Raw genomic sequence first — 21,250 nt, forward strand, 5'->3', positions numbered from 1 at the left:
ATGCTTTGAACAAGAGAGAGATGTTTTGGATGTTCTCTCTGGACACTCTGGCCGCAGTGGGCATTAATGTCGACTGGGAACTTCAACATTTTTTTACATTAATCAAATTTCTTCTTTTTTTCCTTTTCCCCTTCTTCCCCCCCTCCCGCCGTCCATTCTTTCCCTTCCCACCTCTCCTCATCCCTTCCCCCCCCCCTTTTTTTCCATGATTAACAGATTTTCACTTGGTTGGATATGCTGGAAATGTATAATCATTGGGTATATAAGGTTCTATGAACATTATACAATGGCTAGGTACTTAAAAGACATGCGTATTAAAATCTTTATACAACCAATCATAAAAATATTATATATAAAGAAAAACTTATAAAAATGGGACAATACCTATCTGTTAATGTAAACCCTTAGATACTTTGGTACATAGTTCATATATCAAAAACTATTCTCTTTGTTTTAGGATTTTGTCCCCATCGCCTCTTCTTTTATTCAGAAGACCTGATCAAGGCGCATAAACTTGACATTTTCTACTTCACAGCTATGGGAAAATAAAAAATGTTTTTGGCAAATTGTGTAATTTTTTTAATGGTTTTGTAACTTAACTTGGGCATTTTAAATGTTAATGTTAACATGGTCTTTAATTCTTGTATTTAAAAAAAATAAAAACATAATGAAAAATACAATACATTACAATGAAATAAAAACAAACATTTTCCAAAAAATGCATTGCTTGTCACTGTGCTTATCTATATGCTGAAAGGAGCATAGATAAGCACATTGGCAGTACAGGGGTTCCCTAAGCTGTGGTTCAGCTCAGAAGACCCCCTGCTTCAATACTGTGTTATTAAAATGAACATTAAAACTGCGCAATCGCCTGTAAGTGCTGTGCAGGGAGGTGCAGCTCTTCCAGGCTGCAGTTTAAGGACACACAAGTAGTGCGACAAGTATTGGGAGGGGGGCACAATTTTTTTCTTACCGCATTATAAAAATATTGTGATTTTACTTTGTGAATACTGTTTTGACCCACATTTCTTATAGTATAAAGAGATGCAAGTAATATTAGAAAAATCTAATATATTTATGCAGAGTATAAATATAATTAAAATGCTTTCATATAAAAAAGTTACATACCAACAGTCTTGTCTCACTCTCTCTCCATCTTGCTCCTATCTAGTATGTCACTCCTATTACTTACTGTATAAAGGTTCAGTAGTTTCTATTAATAGTATGTTAATTAAAATATCAGTAATATTTACTAGTTACCTCTAACAATTAGCTTCCTATTATCAATTACAGCTTCCTGTTGGTAATCACACCTCTCTATTATCAATTACAACTCCAGCAACTATTACTTGCACTGTTATTTTATCTGAAATACATTTCATCTGCGGTTATCTCATTTCCTCAAACGAGTACATATCTTGTTAGAACATCAAATATGTGCGGTCATAGCTGAAAGCAACTAATCTTTAAATATAACCACAGCATCTTAGAAATATTTGCTAAAGTTCATCCAACTTCTTACAAATAATATTTTTTTACAACTGTAACAGCTCCGGCCTATAACATATCTCATACACACATCACACATCGTGCACTCATCTCTCTCACGCGCATCTCACATTACATACACACACACACGTTGGAGGACTGTTTTTACTCTAGAAAGAATGTAGTGTAACCTATGATATACTGTGTGGTCATGTTATGTGATACAAATGTATTAGTGTTTAAATGTTTTCTCACTACGATTTATTAATAGAAAAATGTGAGAACTTAAAATTGGTCAAAGTGGAAATTTTGGGTGAATTTATTTCTAATCACATCATGAAGTACAGAGATATTGGATACACTAATTAGCCCTAAGGGGCCTTACAGCTGAGCACTGCTTGGTTAATATGCTCCATTATCTTTCATTTGTCTAATTTCCATGTTCTTTTTAAAACAGAAATGCAGATGAATATCATTCAAATTACCCAGAACAAATCCTTTGTGCTGGTTCGGCTACTCTGGGGGAAGCAAACAGGGACAATATGAAAGATAAAGCTCTGAAGGCTGAGCAGAATAAAAATATTATAAGAAGCGTCTGCGCTTTACTCAATTCTGGAGGAGGCATAGTGTTGGTGAGAAGAGAAAATGAAGACTACGTCTACGACAAACATTCATTAGGTTTAGACATAGAAAATGCATTGACGGATATTGTTGATCCATCACAAAAATCGTTTCACTGTGATTTTATGCAGCGTGATGGATATCTGTACATCTTCGTTAAAACATGGAGTAATTCATCAAATACAGGTCAAATACAAAGGATTTGTAGTTTGGCCACCAGCATTTTTACTCGAGATTTAAGCTCCACTTACAAAGCAAGCCCAATGAATGTAATGAAACTGATAGAAGTCAAACAAAACAAACAAAAAAATAATTGTCCAGGTGTAATCATTAAAAAAAGTAAGAAATCTCGTAACATTCCCAGTGAAGCTGAAGTGATCGGGTCCTTGCTAAAGAGAGACAGTCTCTTGTTGGGTGAAATGTTGCCGTTATCGGAGTCACAACATGTGGAACTGAAAGAATTTGGAGGCCCTAAATGTGAAGTCAGAATAAAGGAACTGCTTCCAAAATACATTTCTGCATTTGCAAACAAAGATGGAGGATACCTAATAATTGGTGTAAGTGATAAGGAAAAAAAGGTTACGGGATGTGGCAAAGGAATAGAAGTGTCGAAGTTTGAAGTTATGGTGAAACATGCAATGGGCAAGCTGAAAACGTTTCACTTCTGCAGCCCTCAAGATGAGGATGTGTCTTGCCACCTGTATAGTAAAGATGTCCTGGATGCATCTGGGATCCATTTTGGTTATGTGTTATTTCTCGAGATTAAAACATTCTGTTGTCTAGTCTTTCATGAAGATCCTCTTTCCTGGATAGTAGAAGCTGATCAACCAAAGCAATTACATGTTGCCAAATGGATGGAAATGATGATGATGAACAAAAAAGAAGATTCAGGTATTTATTTTTTTCACTCTTCTCTTACATTTTTTTATTACTCCCCCCCAAAAAAACAGAATAAACATTATTTGCACTAACATTTCCAGTTAAATAAGCCAAATACCTGTTCCTTTGTCAATAGTTAAATTGGGAAATGTTACTGAAGCTAGTCCAATAAATAGCATGATGTATATTTTATGTGGACCACATGTAGATTTGCTTTGTTGTTCCATCATAAATGCCAGTATTTTAGCATTATCTTAAATGTCTCCCATTTGTGTTTTTGTATGTCTGTACTGCACCACAGATTAGCGCTTATTTGTAAAATTTGCTTGCAACCGCAGTATCTGGAAGATAATTGGGGAGGCATTCATCTAGAGTAGACCGACAAGGGATGATGTAGTATATACAAATTACCTTTACATTACCTTATTCACCCCAATAACAAGCTTCAGTATTTTGTAAATGATTTTACAAAGGGACTAGATCAGAATTTTTTTTTCTAATAGGAGGGCAGCAAGAGGATTGTAAAGTACTATTATATATTTCGAAAGACTTAAAATTATACTTTAATTTCTAGTAGTCAAATTGTTGTTGTTTTTTTACCCAATTGTATCAGTGTCATCTGTTCCATATACAGTACTAGCTGAGAGACCCAGCGATGCCCGGGATGTAAATGCGTAATAGGTAGTATTATTTATAAATCGTGGAACAATATTTGTTGTAAAGGTTGGATAATAATGTTGAAAAGAAAGATGGAATAAAATGTAATACGATGTTTAAAAATGGTTTATTGTAAACACACTACAGTACAATGTAAATTTTGGTGACATAAGAGATGTAAAAATGTGAGGCATGTGTCCTGCTAGGGTGTGAGGTGGCGCGTGGGTTGTGAGTGGGGGTCCTGCTAGGGTGTGAGGCGGCAGGTGGCGCGTGGGTTGTGAGTGGGGGTCCTGCTAGGGTGTGAGGCGGTGGGTCAGTGATGTCGGTGCGTAGGGGCGGGAGTCAGCAGGTGTGTGTGGCGGCAGGTGTGTGGCGGGTGTCTGTTGAGTGCGTGCAGGAGGGGGGAGGGAAAGGGGAGGAGGGGGGGGAAGGAAAGGGGAGGAGGAGGGGGGGAAAGGGGAGGAGGAGGGGGGGAAAGGGGAGGAGGAGGGGGGGAAAGGGGAGGAGGAGGGGGGGAAAGGGGAGGAGGGGGGGGGGGGAAAGGGGAGGAGGGGGGGGGAAGGAGAGGGGGGGGGGAAGGAGAGGGGGGGGAAGGAAAGGGGAGGAGGGGGGGGAAGGAAAGGGGAGGAGGGGGGGGAAGGAAAGGGGAGGAGGGGGGGGAAGGAAAGGGGAGGGGGGGGGGAAGGAAAGGGGAGGAGGGGGGGGAAGGAAAGGGGAGGAGGGGGGGAAGGAAAGGGGAGGAGGGGGGGAAGGAAGGGGGAGGAGGGGGGGAAGGTGGCGCGTGGGTTGTGAGTGGGGGTCCTGCTAGGGTGTGAGGCGGTGGGTCAGTGATGTCGGTGCGTAGGGGCGGGAGTCAGCAGGTGTGTGTGGCGGCAGGTATGTGTCGAGTGTGGCGGGTGTCTGTTGAGTGCGTGCAGGAGGGGGGAAGGAAAGGGGAGGAGGGGGGGGAAGGAAAGGGGAGGAGGGGGGGAAGGAAAGGGGAGGAGGGGGGGAAAGGGGAGGAGGAGGGGGGGAAAGGGGAGGAGGAGGGGGGGAAAGGGGAGGAGGAGGGGGGGAAAGGGGAGGAGGAGGGGGGGAAAGGGGAGGAGGGGGGGGAAGGAAAGGGGAGGAGGGGGGGAAAGGAAAGGGGAGGAGGAGGGGGGGGGAGGAAAGGGGAGGAGGTGGGGAAAGGGGAGGAGGTGGGGGAAAGGAAAGGGGAGCAGGGGGGGGGGAAAGGGAGCAGGGGGGGGGAAAGGGAGCAGGGGGGGGGGAAAGGGAGCAGGGGGGGGGGAAAGGGAGCAGGGGGGGGAAGGGGAGGGGGGGGGGAAGGGGAGCGGGGGGGGAGAGCAGGGGGTATATGTATTGTCATAATTTATGTATCCGCAGAATTTTATAAATATTGAGCAGCCTTGCAGATAAGTAAAAATATATATATAAATCAGCCAACTATTTAAAAAAAAAATGCCAGCTGACCCCTCCTTGCCGTCCTACGGCTGTTGATCACGTGCACAACTAACTATGTGAAGCAGCCCAAAAGCCAGATGTGGGCACGCAACCAGGAAAAGCAGCAGGCCAAATGATGCCAGCTCACCTGAGCGCGCAGCCTGCGTGGCAGCTATCAGAGGGGAGGAAGAAATTGAGCCTTAAGCAGCCGCCACCACTGCTCGCCCAGCATAAATTGCCACTTTCCCCAGGTGGGCGACTGACTATCTGCAAGGCTGGCATAGTTACTTTCCCCCCAAATTGCACGTTACTAGATGTCTGCTGTGAAAAAAGGATGAGCTAACTAAAACTCCATAAATATGAAACATTCATAAGTTTGTACAAAAATAAATTACCTGATCATTGGTTATAATAGTGCTATAGACCTTGTATAATGCGATGCATATGTATGTATATCTTTATATATACAGCCCACAGCTGTACTTGGGCTGCTGCCCCAGTCACTGCGTGCACATGTGCGTCAGAGCGCCTAGCGGCGCGTGCACCAGTAAAAGCTGTGGTCTAGGGGTAGCGATGGGATGCATGGGGGTGGGGGTGGAGGGGGGCTGTGGTCATGAAAAAGTTCTCAGGGATATCTGCACTACCATTGGTTGCCAGTCAACCAGGTGACCGCGTCGTCGCACGGAAAGACAACATTCTTGTGTTCCCTTCCAGCAGGCGCACCATCACACTTTGTGTACACACGCCGACTGCCCCATAGAGGGCTGTACATTGTGTGCGGCGCACATGCCGTCATGGACGCAGCCGCCGGGGACGAAACCTTAGTGCTTTACAAGAGAGACAATACAGTACAGGGAATTATAACACAATAACTGCAACTAATCAGATAATAGGAAAGAAAATCCCTGCCCCAGAGAGTTTACAATCTAAGTGGTATGATGGGAAATTTACAGAGACACCAGGTGAGATAAAAAGTGCAGCAGATGGCAGTCATTGGTAGGAGTGACTGGGTGTGTTACAGTAGCCATGAGTCTAGGCTAATGAAATGCTTAATTTAAGAGGTGAGTTTTAAGGTTAGTCTTAAAGGTGGGGAGAGAAGGTGCTTTGCGTATACCTAGTGTGAGGAGCTTGGGGCAATGAGGGGAAACGGTCTAAGGTGAGAGAGCAGTATAGGTGGAAAGGAGACAGTTGGGGATAGAACGCAGGAGACGAGCAGGGGCATAGTGAGAGATCAGAGCCGATATGTAGGGAGGAACAGATGAGGGGGTAACCTTGAAGGTAAGAAGGATAACTTTGTAGATGATCTGAAATTTGATGGGAAGACAGGAGCGGGATTTAAGGAAGAGATGAGCAGAGATTGTTTTGGGAGAAAGTGAAATTATTCTAGCAGCAGAATTTTGGATAAATTATTAAGGAGAAAGTTGTGAGGCAGGGAGGCCTGTTAGCAGTATGTTGCAATAATCCAGACGGGAGAGGATAAGGGCATGCATTACAGTTTTGGCAGTAGTGTTACAGTAAAGAGCGGATATTCATAGATAAAGTGTAATGTGTCTGAGAATTCCTTTTTGATCAACATTACATGGAATAAGAAACACCGGACAAAATATAAGCACTTGGTTTATCTATAGATGTATACATTTTCTGAAAGGATCCTTAATTCTTGAAACTCTACATCGTTAGGTTGACCCTAATTTTAAATGTGTGGATTTTTTCTTTTATCCCATGTTTAGGAATAACAGATCTGATTTCACAGTTTAATCCAGAGCTAAACCCTCGCTATGGACCCCCTCTAACTAAACCTGTGTACTCGAAGAAAGGACAGGAAAGCTTACAGGAGGTGCAAAGAAATCTATTTGGTGGTATGGTTCATGCTTTTTAATACAATAAGATAACAGACCTTTTATTAACTGGGATTTTCAAGTATTTTAGCTTTATACTGTACATTATAAATATTTATGTTCAGTAACAATAAAAAATGACAGAACGTACATTTTTTTTTTTAATGATGTGATTATTGCTATGCCCATAGTCCTAGCTACATTTTCTTCTCCACAGCAAATTACATTTGCCATAAGGCACAAAATAGACTAGGTAAGATTATTCTATGTAATATTTCATTAATCACTTCATCACAAATACAAAGCAACTGGGTTTTAACTCCTAAAATGTCATCCAGTGCAACATGTTTTGAACACAAGGCCTGTTCTCTAGCACCAAGGAAATGCAATATCTGGTATGCATTAAATGAGCAGCTCACGGATTTTCTAGATTGTTTTTTCCAGTAAACAGCTTTTTAAAAGCTGTGAAAATGTCTAGTATTTTAATCCCCAAACCTTTTATGCGTTTATTTTTTAAATGTAATTAATTTGTTTACATTTTTCATATTCATTTTATTGAAGTGGTAAAGTTATATGGCAGTTATATTGTGTATTTCTATCCAATCAAAATAAGAAGCCGGTTTATGATGGGAGAAGTTGCCAAAATAGATCAAGATATGATCAAATGTAGTTGTCCACAGAAATGCATAATTTCCTTTTCCTCCATAGTGACGTCAAGCTTTAGTGAAAAATCACAGACTAAATTGCAAAGTTTAGTCTGATAGTAACATAATTTATTTGAATAGTGTTACCAATGATTCTCATATTCTGAGGTCCTCGTTCTCTAAAGTACTTTTTTTTGTATGTTTTTGTTTATTTATAACATACAGTTGTAGAAGATCAAATAAGAATAAAACCAGAAGGACTCTACAATGAACTTTGCAGAGAGATTCCAGACCTTAAGGACCTAATGGAGAAACTGCTCCCTAAAACAGGAGGAGTGCTGATACTCTCAAGAAGCTTGGCCGTAGATGTTGGACAGAAATGCCATCAGAATGTTGTGTGTGATGCTTTATTAATTGCAACAGGCAGTTACCCAACGTTGTACACGTTGCTTAAAACAGAGACCTCCCAGGAAGATTTTAGTTATTTAAGATCAACTGCATATGCAATCAAACAAAAGCTTGTTAATATTGGAGGTTACTCTGGCCGATTATGTGTTCTGCCTAAACCTCTGTTATTGCAGTCAGAGAATGCCAACCCTGACATCAATTGGCCTGATGTCGTCTATCCTGCTAGCTACAAGCTCGATAGCATTGGGAGTGTGCAAGAATTACTGCGGTCACTTTTGATAATCATGCTCAGTTTTAAATCACTGGTTAGTGACCAAATAGGGATTGAGTTTTTTAGCCTACTCACCATCGAGCAATATAATCTTCTGTCAAAGTGTCTACATAAATCCAATCATTTATTTGTTCACGGCCTGCCAGGATCAGGGAAGACTTCTATTGCCCTAATGATCATGGAAAAAATAAAAAATGAGTTTGATTGCACCTCAGAAAATATTCTCTACATCTGTGAAAATCGGCCTTTAAAAGAATATGTCGGGTAAGTGTCACTGGTGAATGATGTATAATTGTTTATAATTTTTTGTTCACTATTTAGTAGATATTGGCCAGGGAGAACTACTGTATCTATTCATTTGATGTCAAACCTTTTGGTTATATTTCAGCAAATAGTGATCAATTAGGCGCTCCCACAGTATATATTAAGTGTTACAGGTGGAATAGTGAAGTAAAGTGATAATACTAAACACTATGTGAACAACAAATAAAGTGCCAATATAGTTGTGCAAAAAAGTGACAATTTTGTGGGAAAAAATGTAAAGTCCCTGTTCAAAACCTCTGGTTGGGACTGTCTTTGCTGATCCCAAAAGGCTGAAGTGTTCTTCGAAATCCAGGGGAAGCATCAGAAAATTAGTCGACAGAAAGTCAAAGGAGAAAGTCGACAGAAAATTAAAAAAATAATTCTAAGTGCACGTGAGTAGGCAATGTATAGGAGCCAAGGCTCTCAATATTCACATATTAATAATCAAGACACCTGCACTTAGATTTTTTTCTGTTGACTTTCTCCTACACCTTTTGGTTAGCCAACAAAAGGGTTCTTGATTTGTTTAATAATTTTTCCAACTTTGGAAACCTCATGTTTTCTTCATGTTAATATTCATTACAAGTATAATGGTGTAACTTTCCCTACATGTGTAAAATTTGGAAGACAAGTTGCATATTCCTTTTCTACACAGTAAGTTGCCTGAGTGACAGCATGTTTCCAAGTTTGGATGACAAAAGCAGAGCTAAAAATCCAAAGATGCCTTGAGAAGTGAATGGGGCAAAGGAAAAGAACTGTATCAACTTGTCCTCACAAGTTGGAGTTACATATAATAGTTCAAGGTACCTAGACCAGCAGTGCGCAAACTGGGGGGCACGCCTCCCAGGGGGGGCGGGAGATTTGTCTGGGGGGCACGGGCAGTTGCAGAGGTCCCGCGCTCCTTCCCAAGGCATTTACATTAAATTCCAGGGATCGCATGAAGCCTCTGCAACTAAAACGTACCGGGATTTAGACCCGTCTCCATGGCAACACAGGGTCAAATGACGCAGTGGGGTCATGTGACCTGACGTCGCGTGACCCCGGAAGCGTCATTTGATGCTGCTGGCAAGCCCAGAATCATATTTTTTTAAACCTTAGAAAAAAGGTGGGTCCTGTTAAAAATGTACTGAGAGGTTCCCACTTTCTGGGAGTGGCTGGTAAATTAACAAATGTTGTCTGGTTTACTTTTACTGAAGCCACGAGTTCAGTGAATGTGATAGCCGCTGTCGCTGAAGACCAGAACTTAACCCAGGGATTAAGACACCAAACAGGACAAAGCAGTTAAATAAATAATTTTTATTCCAGCTTGAGCCAGGAAGCACAACACAAAAACACAAATCCGTGTATACCCATTAAAACGGCACACAGGGGATTCCTAGCTGGCTGAGTACCACATTGAAGGCTTACCCAGGGTTTGCTTCCACACTCAGTTGGGTGTAGAAGATAGTCCAGCAATTTATGTTTATTGAGGATTTGACACTGAGGTATGAAACATTATAGTTTATCTGTATCTTATTCCTATGATGAGAATCTGATGTGCCAATTTTTCCTCTGTATACATTTGTTTCAGACTGTGTCTCTTTTAGACTGTCTTTTGAATAAATGTTTGTACAGAATGTGAGTAAAGTTTATTCAAATTTTTTTAGTTTGTTTGTGATTAGTATCCTACGTGTTGACGCAATTGTGATGGGCACGTTGCGTCACATGACGCGAATCCTGGTTATTTCCGCATTCGTGGGATATTTAAATGCTCAAAGTGGAGAAGCATATTCAGGGAGCCTAGATAAAGTGTGTGGGCATGGAACATGTCGGCTCTGTCTTTTTTGACAGAGTGATGGTGCAATATGAGGCGCTAAACACTGTGAGTGGTTACTAACTAGAAAGTGATAAATCACTTTCACACCTGAGATTGGATTTGTTGTATAAGTGAAGAAATATATATAATAATGCCAAGTGGCGTGATGAATTAAATTAAATGTTGCAACTCCCTGCTCGAACCCTCTGGTAGCGACTGTCTTCACTGGTCCCAGTCACTGTCACCCACCCAGTCACTGTCTCCCACTCACCCAGTCACTGTCTCCCACCCAGTCCCTGTCAAAGTCAGTCTCCCACCCACCCAGTCAGTGTCTCCCACCCACTGTCATCCACCCACCCACTGTCATCCACCCACCCACTGTCATCCACCCACCCACTGTCATCCACCAACCCACTGTCATTCACCCACCCACCGTCATTCACCCACCCACCGACCGTCATTCTCCCACCCACCCACTGTCACTCACCCACCCACCCACTGTCATTCACCCACCCACCCACTGTCATTCACCCACCCACCCACTGTCATTCACCCACCCACCCACCCTCATTTATCCACCCACCCTCATTCATCCACCCACCGTCATTCACCGAACTGTCATTCAAACCGTCCACACACACCGTCATTCACCCACACACCCACTGTCATTCACCCACCCACCGTCAATCACCCACCCACGTCATTCACCCACCCACCGTCAGTCAGCCACCCAGGCAGGCAGTCACGTCTTTTGTTGAAAATATAAAAATAAATAGGTTGCATTGTAACATTTTTTTCTGTATCACAATAAGAAAACAGTTAAGTAAAAGTTGCACGCTAAAAGATATTTTTTCGTGGTAGGTGCGCTATGGGTTCGGGGGGGGGGGTACGCTATGGGGGGGCCTGCTCCTTTCATTTGTCCCGGGCCCCATGATTTCTGTTGGCGGCCCTGGCTGTGTGTAGAGGTGCTGTGTTGTGTGTGTGTAGCAGCAGTTTGTGTGTGTTGAGCTACTGTGTGTGTGTACACAGAGGGGGCGGCAGTGTGTGGATATAGATATCTGCAGTGTAAGAGTATATAGAGGTGGTTTCATGTATTTACCATTTTATTTTAATTAAAAAATCTATTTAACTATAAAAAAGTGTCTATTATTTATGAAATAAGTCTACATTTAGCCTATAATAGTAATAATCCCCTCAGAACAGGGCATTACTGGCCAATATTGCCCTGGCTGGGTTAAAGTCCCTCGGCTTCGCCTCGGGCCTTCAACTCTTCCAGCCAGGGCATTATTAGCCAGTAATGCCCTGTCCTTCTGGGATTATTACTTAAATATATATATACACGCACACACACACACGATAACTAGGTATATACATAATTAAAGAAACCATTGAGTTGGGCTACCTAAGCCCTCTTAAGCAGAGCCTAGGTAGGCACATGTGCTCACAAGGGAAGCATTAACTAAATGATTACATAGCCCTTGTATGTTACACGGTTAATGGCCAAAAATAACATTAAAAAACCATCCACGGCCCAATGGCCAACCCCAAAACTCATACTGTAAATAAGTCTAGAATCCAGAAACATGTGTGGTGCTCAGAACTAGTGATAGGCATAGAGCATATATATATTTCAGCAACAAGTACCATTACGGTATCCATAGCTTCAATATATAAGGCTTGAGTAGGTTTTCATATAACCATCTGGGGGAATGAGTCGTGCTGTATAATAACAGAAGGACTCTCTTAAGTAATGCAGCGTCCAAACTTCGATCCCATGCGTCCTAGGGTATTGAGTGTGCAATCTGTTTGGAGTAGCTGCAAATGGTAATGTAGGAAAAAACGTCGCACTACAGATGAATTGCTTTTGAAAAAAATTAAGATAAGTACGCACCATAAAAGATTAATTTATTTGGTCACATTAAAAAGCGGAAGCATATAGCCCGCCTACACGTTTTGCGCTGTAGCGTTATATCAAAGGCCTTCATAATGACTGCCTGGTTTGCCAACCAGGGGAAGCTTGGTTGGCAAAATCGCTAATGTCATGAATGGCGCAAATCACATTTTACAGCAACTAATCTCATTGAAGTGGTATTAAATCTCCTCCCCTCTCCCAACCAGCTGATCCTTAGCAGATACGTAATCTCCCAGCAACTACAATTTGATAAAGCTTCAGCCACTGACGAATAGGTAGTATAGGTACAGCTGAATATATTAGGTACAGGACATACAACAGGTACAGTGCCTGCTAAATGGTGCAGTTGGAGGGTGTGTGTGTGTGTGTGTGTGTGTGTGTGTGTGTGTGTGTACCCTCTGCCAAGGGGAAAACACTACCAGCTGCTCAGTAAAAATGTGTACAAGGCTGTAATGCAATCTCGTTTTTTTTTTTTTAAATGCAATCTTTCCATAGTTAATCTAGTCAGCATGTTCTAGTTAATTAAGTTCAATTTTTGTTCTTTGTTACTGTGTAAAGTGGACTATACTATGGCATTTTGCCAGCTTTTGACGTAGAATTGTCCATATAACCAGTCAGTTCCTGTTTATAGCCAAGAATTGTGCTTTACTTAGTCCTGACGTTTTAGGAGACTTAAAAAGTGCACTAGTTAATACAAGGGTGGGCTGGCTTAATGGCAGTGCATTCAGTGCGACTCCACCGAGACTTGCACTTACAGAGGCCCACCGTATTCCCCGCCCAACTTCCGTAATCACAGTTTGACACCACATTTAATTGCCGGGGGAGAGAGCGAGGCTTCAGTAAGTGCCGGCATGTCCTCCTGCTACCATGTGACAATGTGACGTCACATGGCGAGAGGGCGGAAAGAGGCCCCACGCATCATGTGCCGTCAAGGAGACACATAGTAGCAGGAGGAGAGGCCTGCTCCAGACAAGGTAAGAAGCCCCACCAAACTCAATCTGCACTCGGCCTCGCCGGCCCTGGTTAGCATATCATCTGTTTGTAGAAAATGCAATAATCGTAATGCCTAAATCCTAACATTTTGGAATGCATGTGTTTTCTGATTTTGTCTTTAAAGCTGCAGTTCAGTCTTTTTTTTTTTTTTTTAATTTATTTTTTTACTTCAATAGTTTCATGTGTGCAATCTCTAATTACCTAAAGAACTGTATAGCTGCCGGTCAATTCGTTCTCCATGTATTGATCGGCAAAATTTGGTGACATCATTAGTGAAGGGATCTGTTTTTCTTCTGCTTCTTTCTCTCAATGGAAGCTCATGAATATTCATGAGCACTACTGCACTGACATGTGCTAGAGGGAGGGCAGGGCTGACAAAGGGGTGTGCCAGGGCTTGTGACAGGACATGAAGGGGCAGTGCCTTAGCAAATGGTTGTTAAAATAGAATACAAGAAAATTGGTCTTTCAAAGTTGTTTTTTAAAAAACAGAAAATGCTAAAAGTATTTTTTCTTACTACAGAACTGATTTATTACAAAAAACACACATGCAGGATATTGACTGAACTGCAGCTTTAAGCATTTGCTCTAACATGAGCAACAATTGTATACATTAGTATTTTAAAATATACAGTATAACAAAATTATTGTGCACATATCTTCCAGAAATATCTTATTTGCTTTTCAGTGATTAAAACCTTCCTTATAACCATAATATTTATGCAACAGCAAAACTCTTTTATAATGTGATTTAATTCATCATTAATCATTAATAGTTGAGCTTTGGGTGTTAACTTTTTAATCTTGGTTATGGAATAGATTATTTAATATTTTTATAAAATAGCAGAACTTGAAAAACAGAAACTTTTGTTGCCAAAACATATTCTAATTTTTTTTGTATCCTCAAATCCCATTATGGGTCCTTAACATTGAGATACTTCAATAAAGGGCTATACTGTAGTGCCAATTTGTGGATACTGTAAGCACTACATCATATGCTGGGTTTAAATAATAATGATTTCCTAATACTAAGCATTGCAATCATTTTCTAACATTTAAACAAATGTACTTGCTTCTTTTTTAGGAACAAAAAGATTTGCTTGGCTGTAACACGAAGTACATTTATGGAGAATTTTTTTCATGTTGAAGATATTAAGCATATTATAGTTGATGAAGCGCAAAATTTTCGTACTGAAAAGTCTGATTGGTACCAGAAGGCAAAACGCATTTGTCAGGAGACTGGTGTGTTTTGGATTTTCCTGGATTATTTCCAGTCAAGTCACCCGTATGAATCCGGCCTCCCACCACTGCAGCAGCAAAACAAGGAATTTCTGACAACAGTGGTTCGCAATGCTACAGATATTTATAATGTCATGATGCAACCTATGAATGAGATAGCTTCCAGTAATACTCAACAATCAATCTTTTTAAGGAGGTTATTAAAGGACTCTAAATGTACTCACCAAGTAAAAGGCTTTTATGAAGAAAAAAACAGCCTAGAAAAGAAAGAAGTTGCGGAATACGTGGCACAAACATGCAACCATTACTTGAAACACGGCTATATGGCTAAACACATCGCTATTTTATGCAACACACATAATGACGTCGAGGCCTACAAGGAAATGCTGAGCACTGCAATGAGCAAATATAGATTACCTCCTTGCGTGGAGGCATGGTCAGTCCGGGAAGATGTTTTTGTACTTGATAGTATTCGTTGTTTTAGTGGGCTTGAACGAAGCATTGTATTTGCAATTAATCCTGTACCATTACAAAGTGAAGTTACTTCTAATATTCTGCTCTGTGCAGTATCAAGAGCTTACACAAAACTTCATGTACTGTATGAAAAGCGTCCAATCAAATAATAGCCACTTTAGATTGCTTAATGCAATTGGTGTTTATTGTCCATACAGCAACTGTATACTGATCCTTGCAATCCCGCACTGCATGATAAAAGTACCCATATCTAAAAGAAAGAAATGGAATATAGAAAAAAATGTCTTTAATGTCCGAATTCGGACTGTTCTCATTCACTTCAGGAGTGGTGTCCTAGTATATGGCATCTATAAACAACATTATTTTTTTTAAATGACCAATACTTTTTTTTTTTTTTTTAGTTCCTCCTTCCTTTTTAAAATTTTGTTAAGTGCCACCATTATATATATATATATATATATATATATATATATATATATATATATATATATATATATATATATTTCCTGTCTTGTAGATCTTCTAAGCTAATGATGTGACTTGTACACGGTCAACCAGAGTGTTAGTGACTGGAATTCACCAGCTTCCATATTCAAGACTTGCACATTAACTGCTATTTTACTTGGTCTGTATGAATCTGCCATTCTGAGCTAGTCATTTCAATAATGCTGTTAGCAGAATAAAATTACCAGTCGTATGCCTATGAGGTCTAAATAAATATAATTACACAACGTTACTGTATATCCATGTATAATATAACAATGGAATCCAATTACTATGCTCAAAATAAACTTCATTTGTATGCATCCTTTGCAGTTGCTCGATAAAGATATACTGTTTGAAAAGCATGCTATGTACAAAAGAATATTTTTTAAAGTCACCTCTGGTTTTGGAGATGCCACAAAACAAGTAATGGTTATTGAACTATGCACGCAGTTGTTTTACATTCTGTATGTTGAAAATATTAACATCTCTAAAACACTGCAAGTACAGGTGCGCCGACGAGTATTCTAAAACTTGCCTTGGAAAATCTGGGGCTATCACCAACGAGATCCAGGTACATGCTGCAACATTTCAGTGACATTTCTGCAGAGACTAATGGCCCATCGGATTAACACAGTAGGGGTTCCTGGCAGTCCCATTCAGTTTGAATGGGACTGCCAGTGACCCCCACTGTTAATCCGATGGGCCATTAGTCTGTGCAGAAATGTCACTGAAATGTTGCAGCATGTACCTGGATCTTGTTGGTGATTGCCCCAGATTTGTTTTAGAATACTCGTCGGCGCCACAGTAGTTCTAACTCTTCTAAATAACCACTCATACTTGACACCAACACTTAAATTAGTACTTGTAAATACTCAGGCCTCTTTTTAGTATCCATTAGATATGCATTATGAGAATTCAGTTATATAATAAACTACATTTATATACACTAATTAGAAAAATGGATAAATGATCCTTAATGAAGCAATCAAAACTAAAATATCAATGTAAATCATTTACCATGATTATTAGTCTGTTTAAACTGTATCCTTTTTCATCTTATAAAGATGTGATTTGAAACATCTCAATGTTTAAAAATATAGACAGATGTTATGTTCTTTTGCGTTGGCAAAAGGGAATAGGGATTTTTCTGCATGTACTAATTTTTCTACACTACTTTTTGCTCCTATGTGCTGAAGATACAAAATGATCTATTGCTTAATTAGAAAACTTAGCCTGCAAGTAATGTGCCCTTTGACATGTCTTTGTAAAACCATCATTGATAGCCATGCTGTATTGCTTCTTTCCAATAAATAAATATTCTTGCTTTGCAATAAGTGGTTGTTCATTTTACCTGGTTAAATGATTTGAAATATAGAAAGTATTACTTATTTTGTACTCCTGTTTTTAATGTGACCTTTTTGAAAATACAAATAGCATGTGCAGTAAAGTATTGGAATCAGAGAGATAAGAGGTTCGCAATAATAATACAGATGTAGCCTGACTTATTTCCTCTAGGACTGCAGCAAAGAAACCTACTGTATTTGCCCAAACTTGATTAATTTGGTGTGCAGGTTTGCTGGGGAGTGTGACCACATTCAGCTGTGGTAAAGGGAAATATGTTGGGCTACATCTATAGCTTCATACATTAATATTTACAGACCATTCTATAATGCATGTTCTCACATTTAGAATTAAATCACACAAGTTTTGGGGGTTTGGACCCAGGGAACACTGAGGCCCCTATTAACGAAGCATTTACTAAGCCATAAGTGAAAGGGCCATATTACCATCTTATGGTTTAGCACCACATTAGGCAATATGCCCCTTCTGGTTTAGGAAGGCTGGATGTTACTTAACTGTATATGAATGTACTCAAAATATATGTTAGATATTTTTCAAGGGCACTGTAACGGGGTAACCTCTGGGTCGGGTTGGTAACTACTCCACACTATGTATTCAAACACAAAATGTCCTTTATTTCCCAGACTGGTAAATCCGGATGCACTATCTTTATAAAGTGGAGTAAAAAAGTAAAATAATAAATAGAATATGAATATAGCCAGAATCAGCAAATGTCCTTATCTGTGGTAGCAGGTAAGAGTCCCAGCTGTCTCATGGCAGTGTTTCTAGGATTTTGAAGCCCTGCTTCCCTAGCAGGCTTCTGTTGCAGATTGTCAAGTCCTGTTTTCCAGCTGTCTCCAGTCAGTCTTTCTGGGAACGTGAACCTGTCTTCTTACAAGTTCTGGAGAACTGACAGGAGTAGTTGCTTACCTTTTAAACCTGTAATCAGGAGTGGACTTAAAACACCATAGGAGACCTGACCGATAGTGTTGTTTCCTGTTCCTGGCAGAGTGAGGGACTTAACCCCTTCACGCTCTCAGGCACATATATGGAGATGAATACTCTTTATTCAAATATGCAATTGGTGAGTTGTAATATGTGAGTCAGCAAAAGCCTCTGCACAAATGAAGCTGACAGGTGTGGTACATTAAACGAAGTTATGTATGTATATCTTTGTATAGCGCCATCCGCACATTGATACCCTGACATCCAAAACCTATGCCAAACAAGGTGTACTATATACATGTAGCCAGGATCCCTTTGGCTCCCCAGTTCCCCCTTTCTTTTTCACTCACCCTCGCTCCGGTAGGAGATGCTGCGAGTGCATCGCCGGGGTCTCCCTGTGGCGTCGGAGGCAGGGCGCTGCCATCTTTGTTATGTCCGTGCAGACGCGATGCGGCGGCCATTACAGAAAGGAAGGGTTTGCAGAGATGGCGCACCGTAGCGCAGGGGTTCATCAAGGTCGTGCATGTGCAGCTAGCAGCGGCGTCGGCCATTACAGACTCGCGCATGCGCAGTGCAGATCGCGCATGCGGCCCCAATGATAGAAAGCTCTATGGGGAACAACAACACCCAGCAGCCTCTGGGGACTGCCCTATGATCTCTGTCACATGCAGCCAGACAGCCAGTAGGGCTTGCAGCTTCTCCTGCTGGAGAAAAATACATTGTTGTGCACAGACCATGCGAGTCAGTTGGTGCTGGGATACGGTAGGGGGAAGTAGTGTGTGTAGGGAGCAAGTGGCTTCTTACACTAGGCCAGGTTACCCCCTAGGCCCCAACTAGGCCCAACTCCCCTTCAGATTGTGCTACTGTAGAGACGGCCCCTTAGGTAGGGACCCTGCCCTTAGCAGAGTGTGAGTTTAGTCAGGAACACAGCTGCAGTGCTGTGTGCTCTGACAAGAAGGGTCAGTGTGCAGGGAATCATTCTCTGCAGAGACAGAGACAGTCTGAGCGGTGAGCTTCCTCAGAAGGAGACCATCCACCAGGAGGACGCCATCGCAGAGGCTTCGGCGCTTGGCACAGATGGGTCCTCTTCCATTGTTCTGCAGTACCCGGGTGCAGGAGCACCGGGCAGGTACTATCCAAATCACCAAGTGTACCAACTTACACTTCATCTTAGTGGGCAGCGCTGTTCCACACATGGGTGGGGTTGTGAGACTTTTAGGTACAAGGACTTTGGGAATACAGTGTGAGGTTAAGGTCCTGCGAGGTGGAGGATAGTTGTGCTTAGTAATGTTACAGGGTGACACTGAAGTTTACTGTTGATGTCATATTGTTGATGTATGTGTATTGTGTTATCTGCCCATATAGTAAACCTGTGTTATATATACCTTTTGGTGTATGTGGTTAATATATGTGGGTCTTGTGTAGGGGACATTCTACCCATAGAATCCTACACAGGTGGCGGCGCTGTTATGTAAGATCGTTCCAGAGGATACATCCCAGGCTCTCACTGGCGGAGGTTCAGGCCTCCTGTGAACCTGACAGGTAAAAGCACCACACACCTGGTAACATACATATAGATTCCCCTTACATGCACTCTATCTGCGATTGGGGGTGGAGGAATATGCGTTCTACACAGTAGGAACAAATCCTCCCTAAGTCTGCTGGTCAGAAAGCGCATCACACAACAGATGCTGATGCCAATTATAGACTATGGGGACGTAGTATGTCGCACGGCACCCCAAAATCACCTTGGCAAACTTGATACCCTCTACCACTCAATATGCTGTGTGACAGAAACCAGGGGATGGTAATAAATTCCATATATAAGGCTCCCAGGATACTGAACAGCTTCTATCCTGTTTAGGCTGGAAAGTGCAGCCTTAGAATGCATGCACTCCATCCCACATTTTGTCAAGTGCTGGAACTGAGGGGTGAGGGATCCAGACCAGAGTTTGTCTGCTGCCTGATTTCTGTCACCTGTCCTGCTAGGTGGAAATCAGATATGTAAGGCTGATTTCCTGGTCCCTCTCCCCAAGAGACTGTAAGGCAGGAAGGCTGCTGGAAGCAGAGAGGGGAAAAGGCTCTCCCCAAACAGGTTGAATCATTTTGTACCTTTATCAAATTGCAAAGTTCCTTATTTTTGTTTGTTGGATGCGGATAAGCCGCCCCAATCCCAGTCAGGGTAAACCTCAGTTAAGTTATTGCTCAGGTGAGCAGGCTTTTGTTTTGCTTGTGTTTCTTTTGTATGCAGTGTGGCAGTCTCAGTGCCTGGGACTGAATAAACCAGGCAGTAGCCTGTTTAAAGGAACAGCACGTTACGCCTCGTCATTTAACCTACCCTAAAAGACTGTGTTCTAGAAGTCCTGGACAGACGTCGGAGCCCCGGAGTAAGCCGTTTGTCAAATATGGTGGAGAATGCGGGCAGAACACTAAAAGGTCTGCGGGTAAAAGAACTTAAAAAAAAAAAAGAGGTTTTTTTTCTCTCTTTTTCTTCCCCCCGAACAAGATGGATGACGTGGTGAGTGCGTTGGTACGCAATGTCGCTGCCCAGAAAGAGACGAATGAAACCCAGCAACAGGCGAATGCAGCCTTGCTAAGCGCGAATGCAAACCAGCAACAGACAAATGCAGCCCTGCAAGAGGCGTATGCAACCCAGCAACAGCTGCTAACAGCCCTGCAAGAGGCGAATGCAACCCAGCAAGAGACAAATCGCTTGCTGAGAGAGGAGCAACAACGGTTCGCCCAGGGCTTACAGCAGGAACTCGAGATCCTGAGAGAGACTATCATTAAGACTCCACTGGCAGACGCAGTCCCAGGCCCGAAAATGACCAGGGCAAGCCACTACCTTCAGAAGATGGGGCCCTCGGATGATGTTGAAACCTATCTTCTCACTTTTGAACGCACAGCACAGAGAGAGGGTTGGCCAGAAGCTGAGTGGGCCAGTCTAATCGCACCCTTCTTAAGCGGCGAACCCCAGAAGGCTTACTTTGATCTAGAGCCAGCCGCAGCTAACGTCTATGCAAAATTGAAGTTCGAGATCCTCGCCCGCCTCGGCGTAACCACGGCTGTTCACGCCCAAAGGTTCCATGCATTGTCCTTCACGTTGGATAAAGCCACCCTAAGCCAGATGTATGACCTCATCCATCTCACTCGGAAGTGGCTACAACCCGAGATCAACTCAGCAAGCCATATCGTGGAACGGTTGGTCATGGACCAGTTCTTGAGGAAACTTCCCTCTGCCCTACGCAGTTGGGTCAGTCAGAGTGACCCCCACAATGCAGATGAGCTGGTGGCCCTCGTAGAAAGGTACAATGCAGCAGAAGAGCTCCTGCAACCCACAGTCATGGAGCATCCCACTACCCAAGGTTCCAGGACTCTTCCAGATGGTAAAAGGATATCAGGGTTAAGGGGGGCTGAAGAGCGACGACCGCCTTCACACAGCACCAGCAACAGTGGCTCACATACTAAGGGCAACAGCCAACATGGGGAGCCGAAAAAGGGCTCTAATTGGGACACAGACTGTACCTAAATGTGTAA

At 42.0% G+C, this 21,250-nt stretch overlaps 1 protein-coding gene across 7 annotated transcripts in view; it reads left to right on the top strand.

Annotated features, from left to right (window-relative positions):
• The window catches only part of LOC142489328 (schlafen family member 13-like), a 76,140-nt gene extending 60,116 nt beyond the window's left edge, over positions 1-16,024 (top strand). For all 7 annotated transcript variants that reach the window (XM_075589884.1, XM_075589878.1, XM_075589879.1 and 4 more), the window contains 4 exons: positions 1,946-3,000; positions 6,798-6,926; positions 7,775-8,492; positions 14,313-16,024. In XM_075589884.1, coding sequence (XP_075445999.1) covers positions 1,946-3,000; positions 6,798-6,926; positions 7,775-8,492; positions 14,313-15,090 — 2,680 coding nt within the window. In that variant the 3' untranslated portion in view covers positions 15,091-16,024. The remainder of the gene's footprint in view (positions 1-1,945; positions 3,001-6,797; positions 6,927-7,774; positions 8,493-14,312) is intronic.
• The last annotated feature ends 5,226 nt before the right edge of the window (positions 16,025-21,250 follow it).

The sequence above is a fragment of the Ascaphus truei genome, chromosome 3, assembly GCF_040206685.1.
Source record: "Ascaphus truei isolate aAscTru1 chromosome 3, aAscTru1.hap1, whole genome shotgun sequence".
Lineage (NCBI taxonomy): Eukaryota > Metazoa > Chordata > Amphibia > Anura > Ascaphidae > Ascaphus > Ascaphus truei.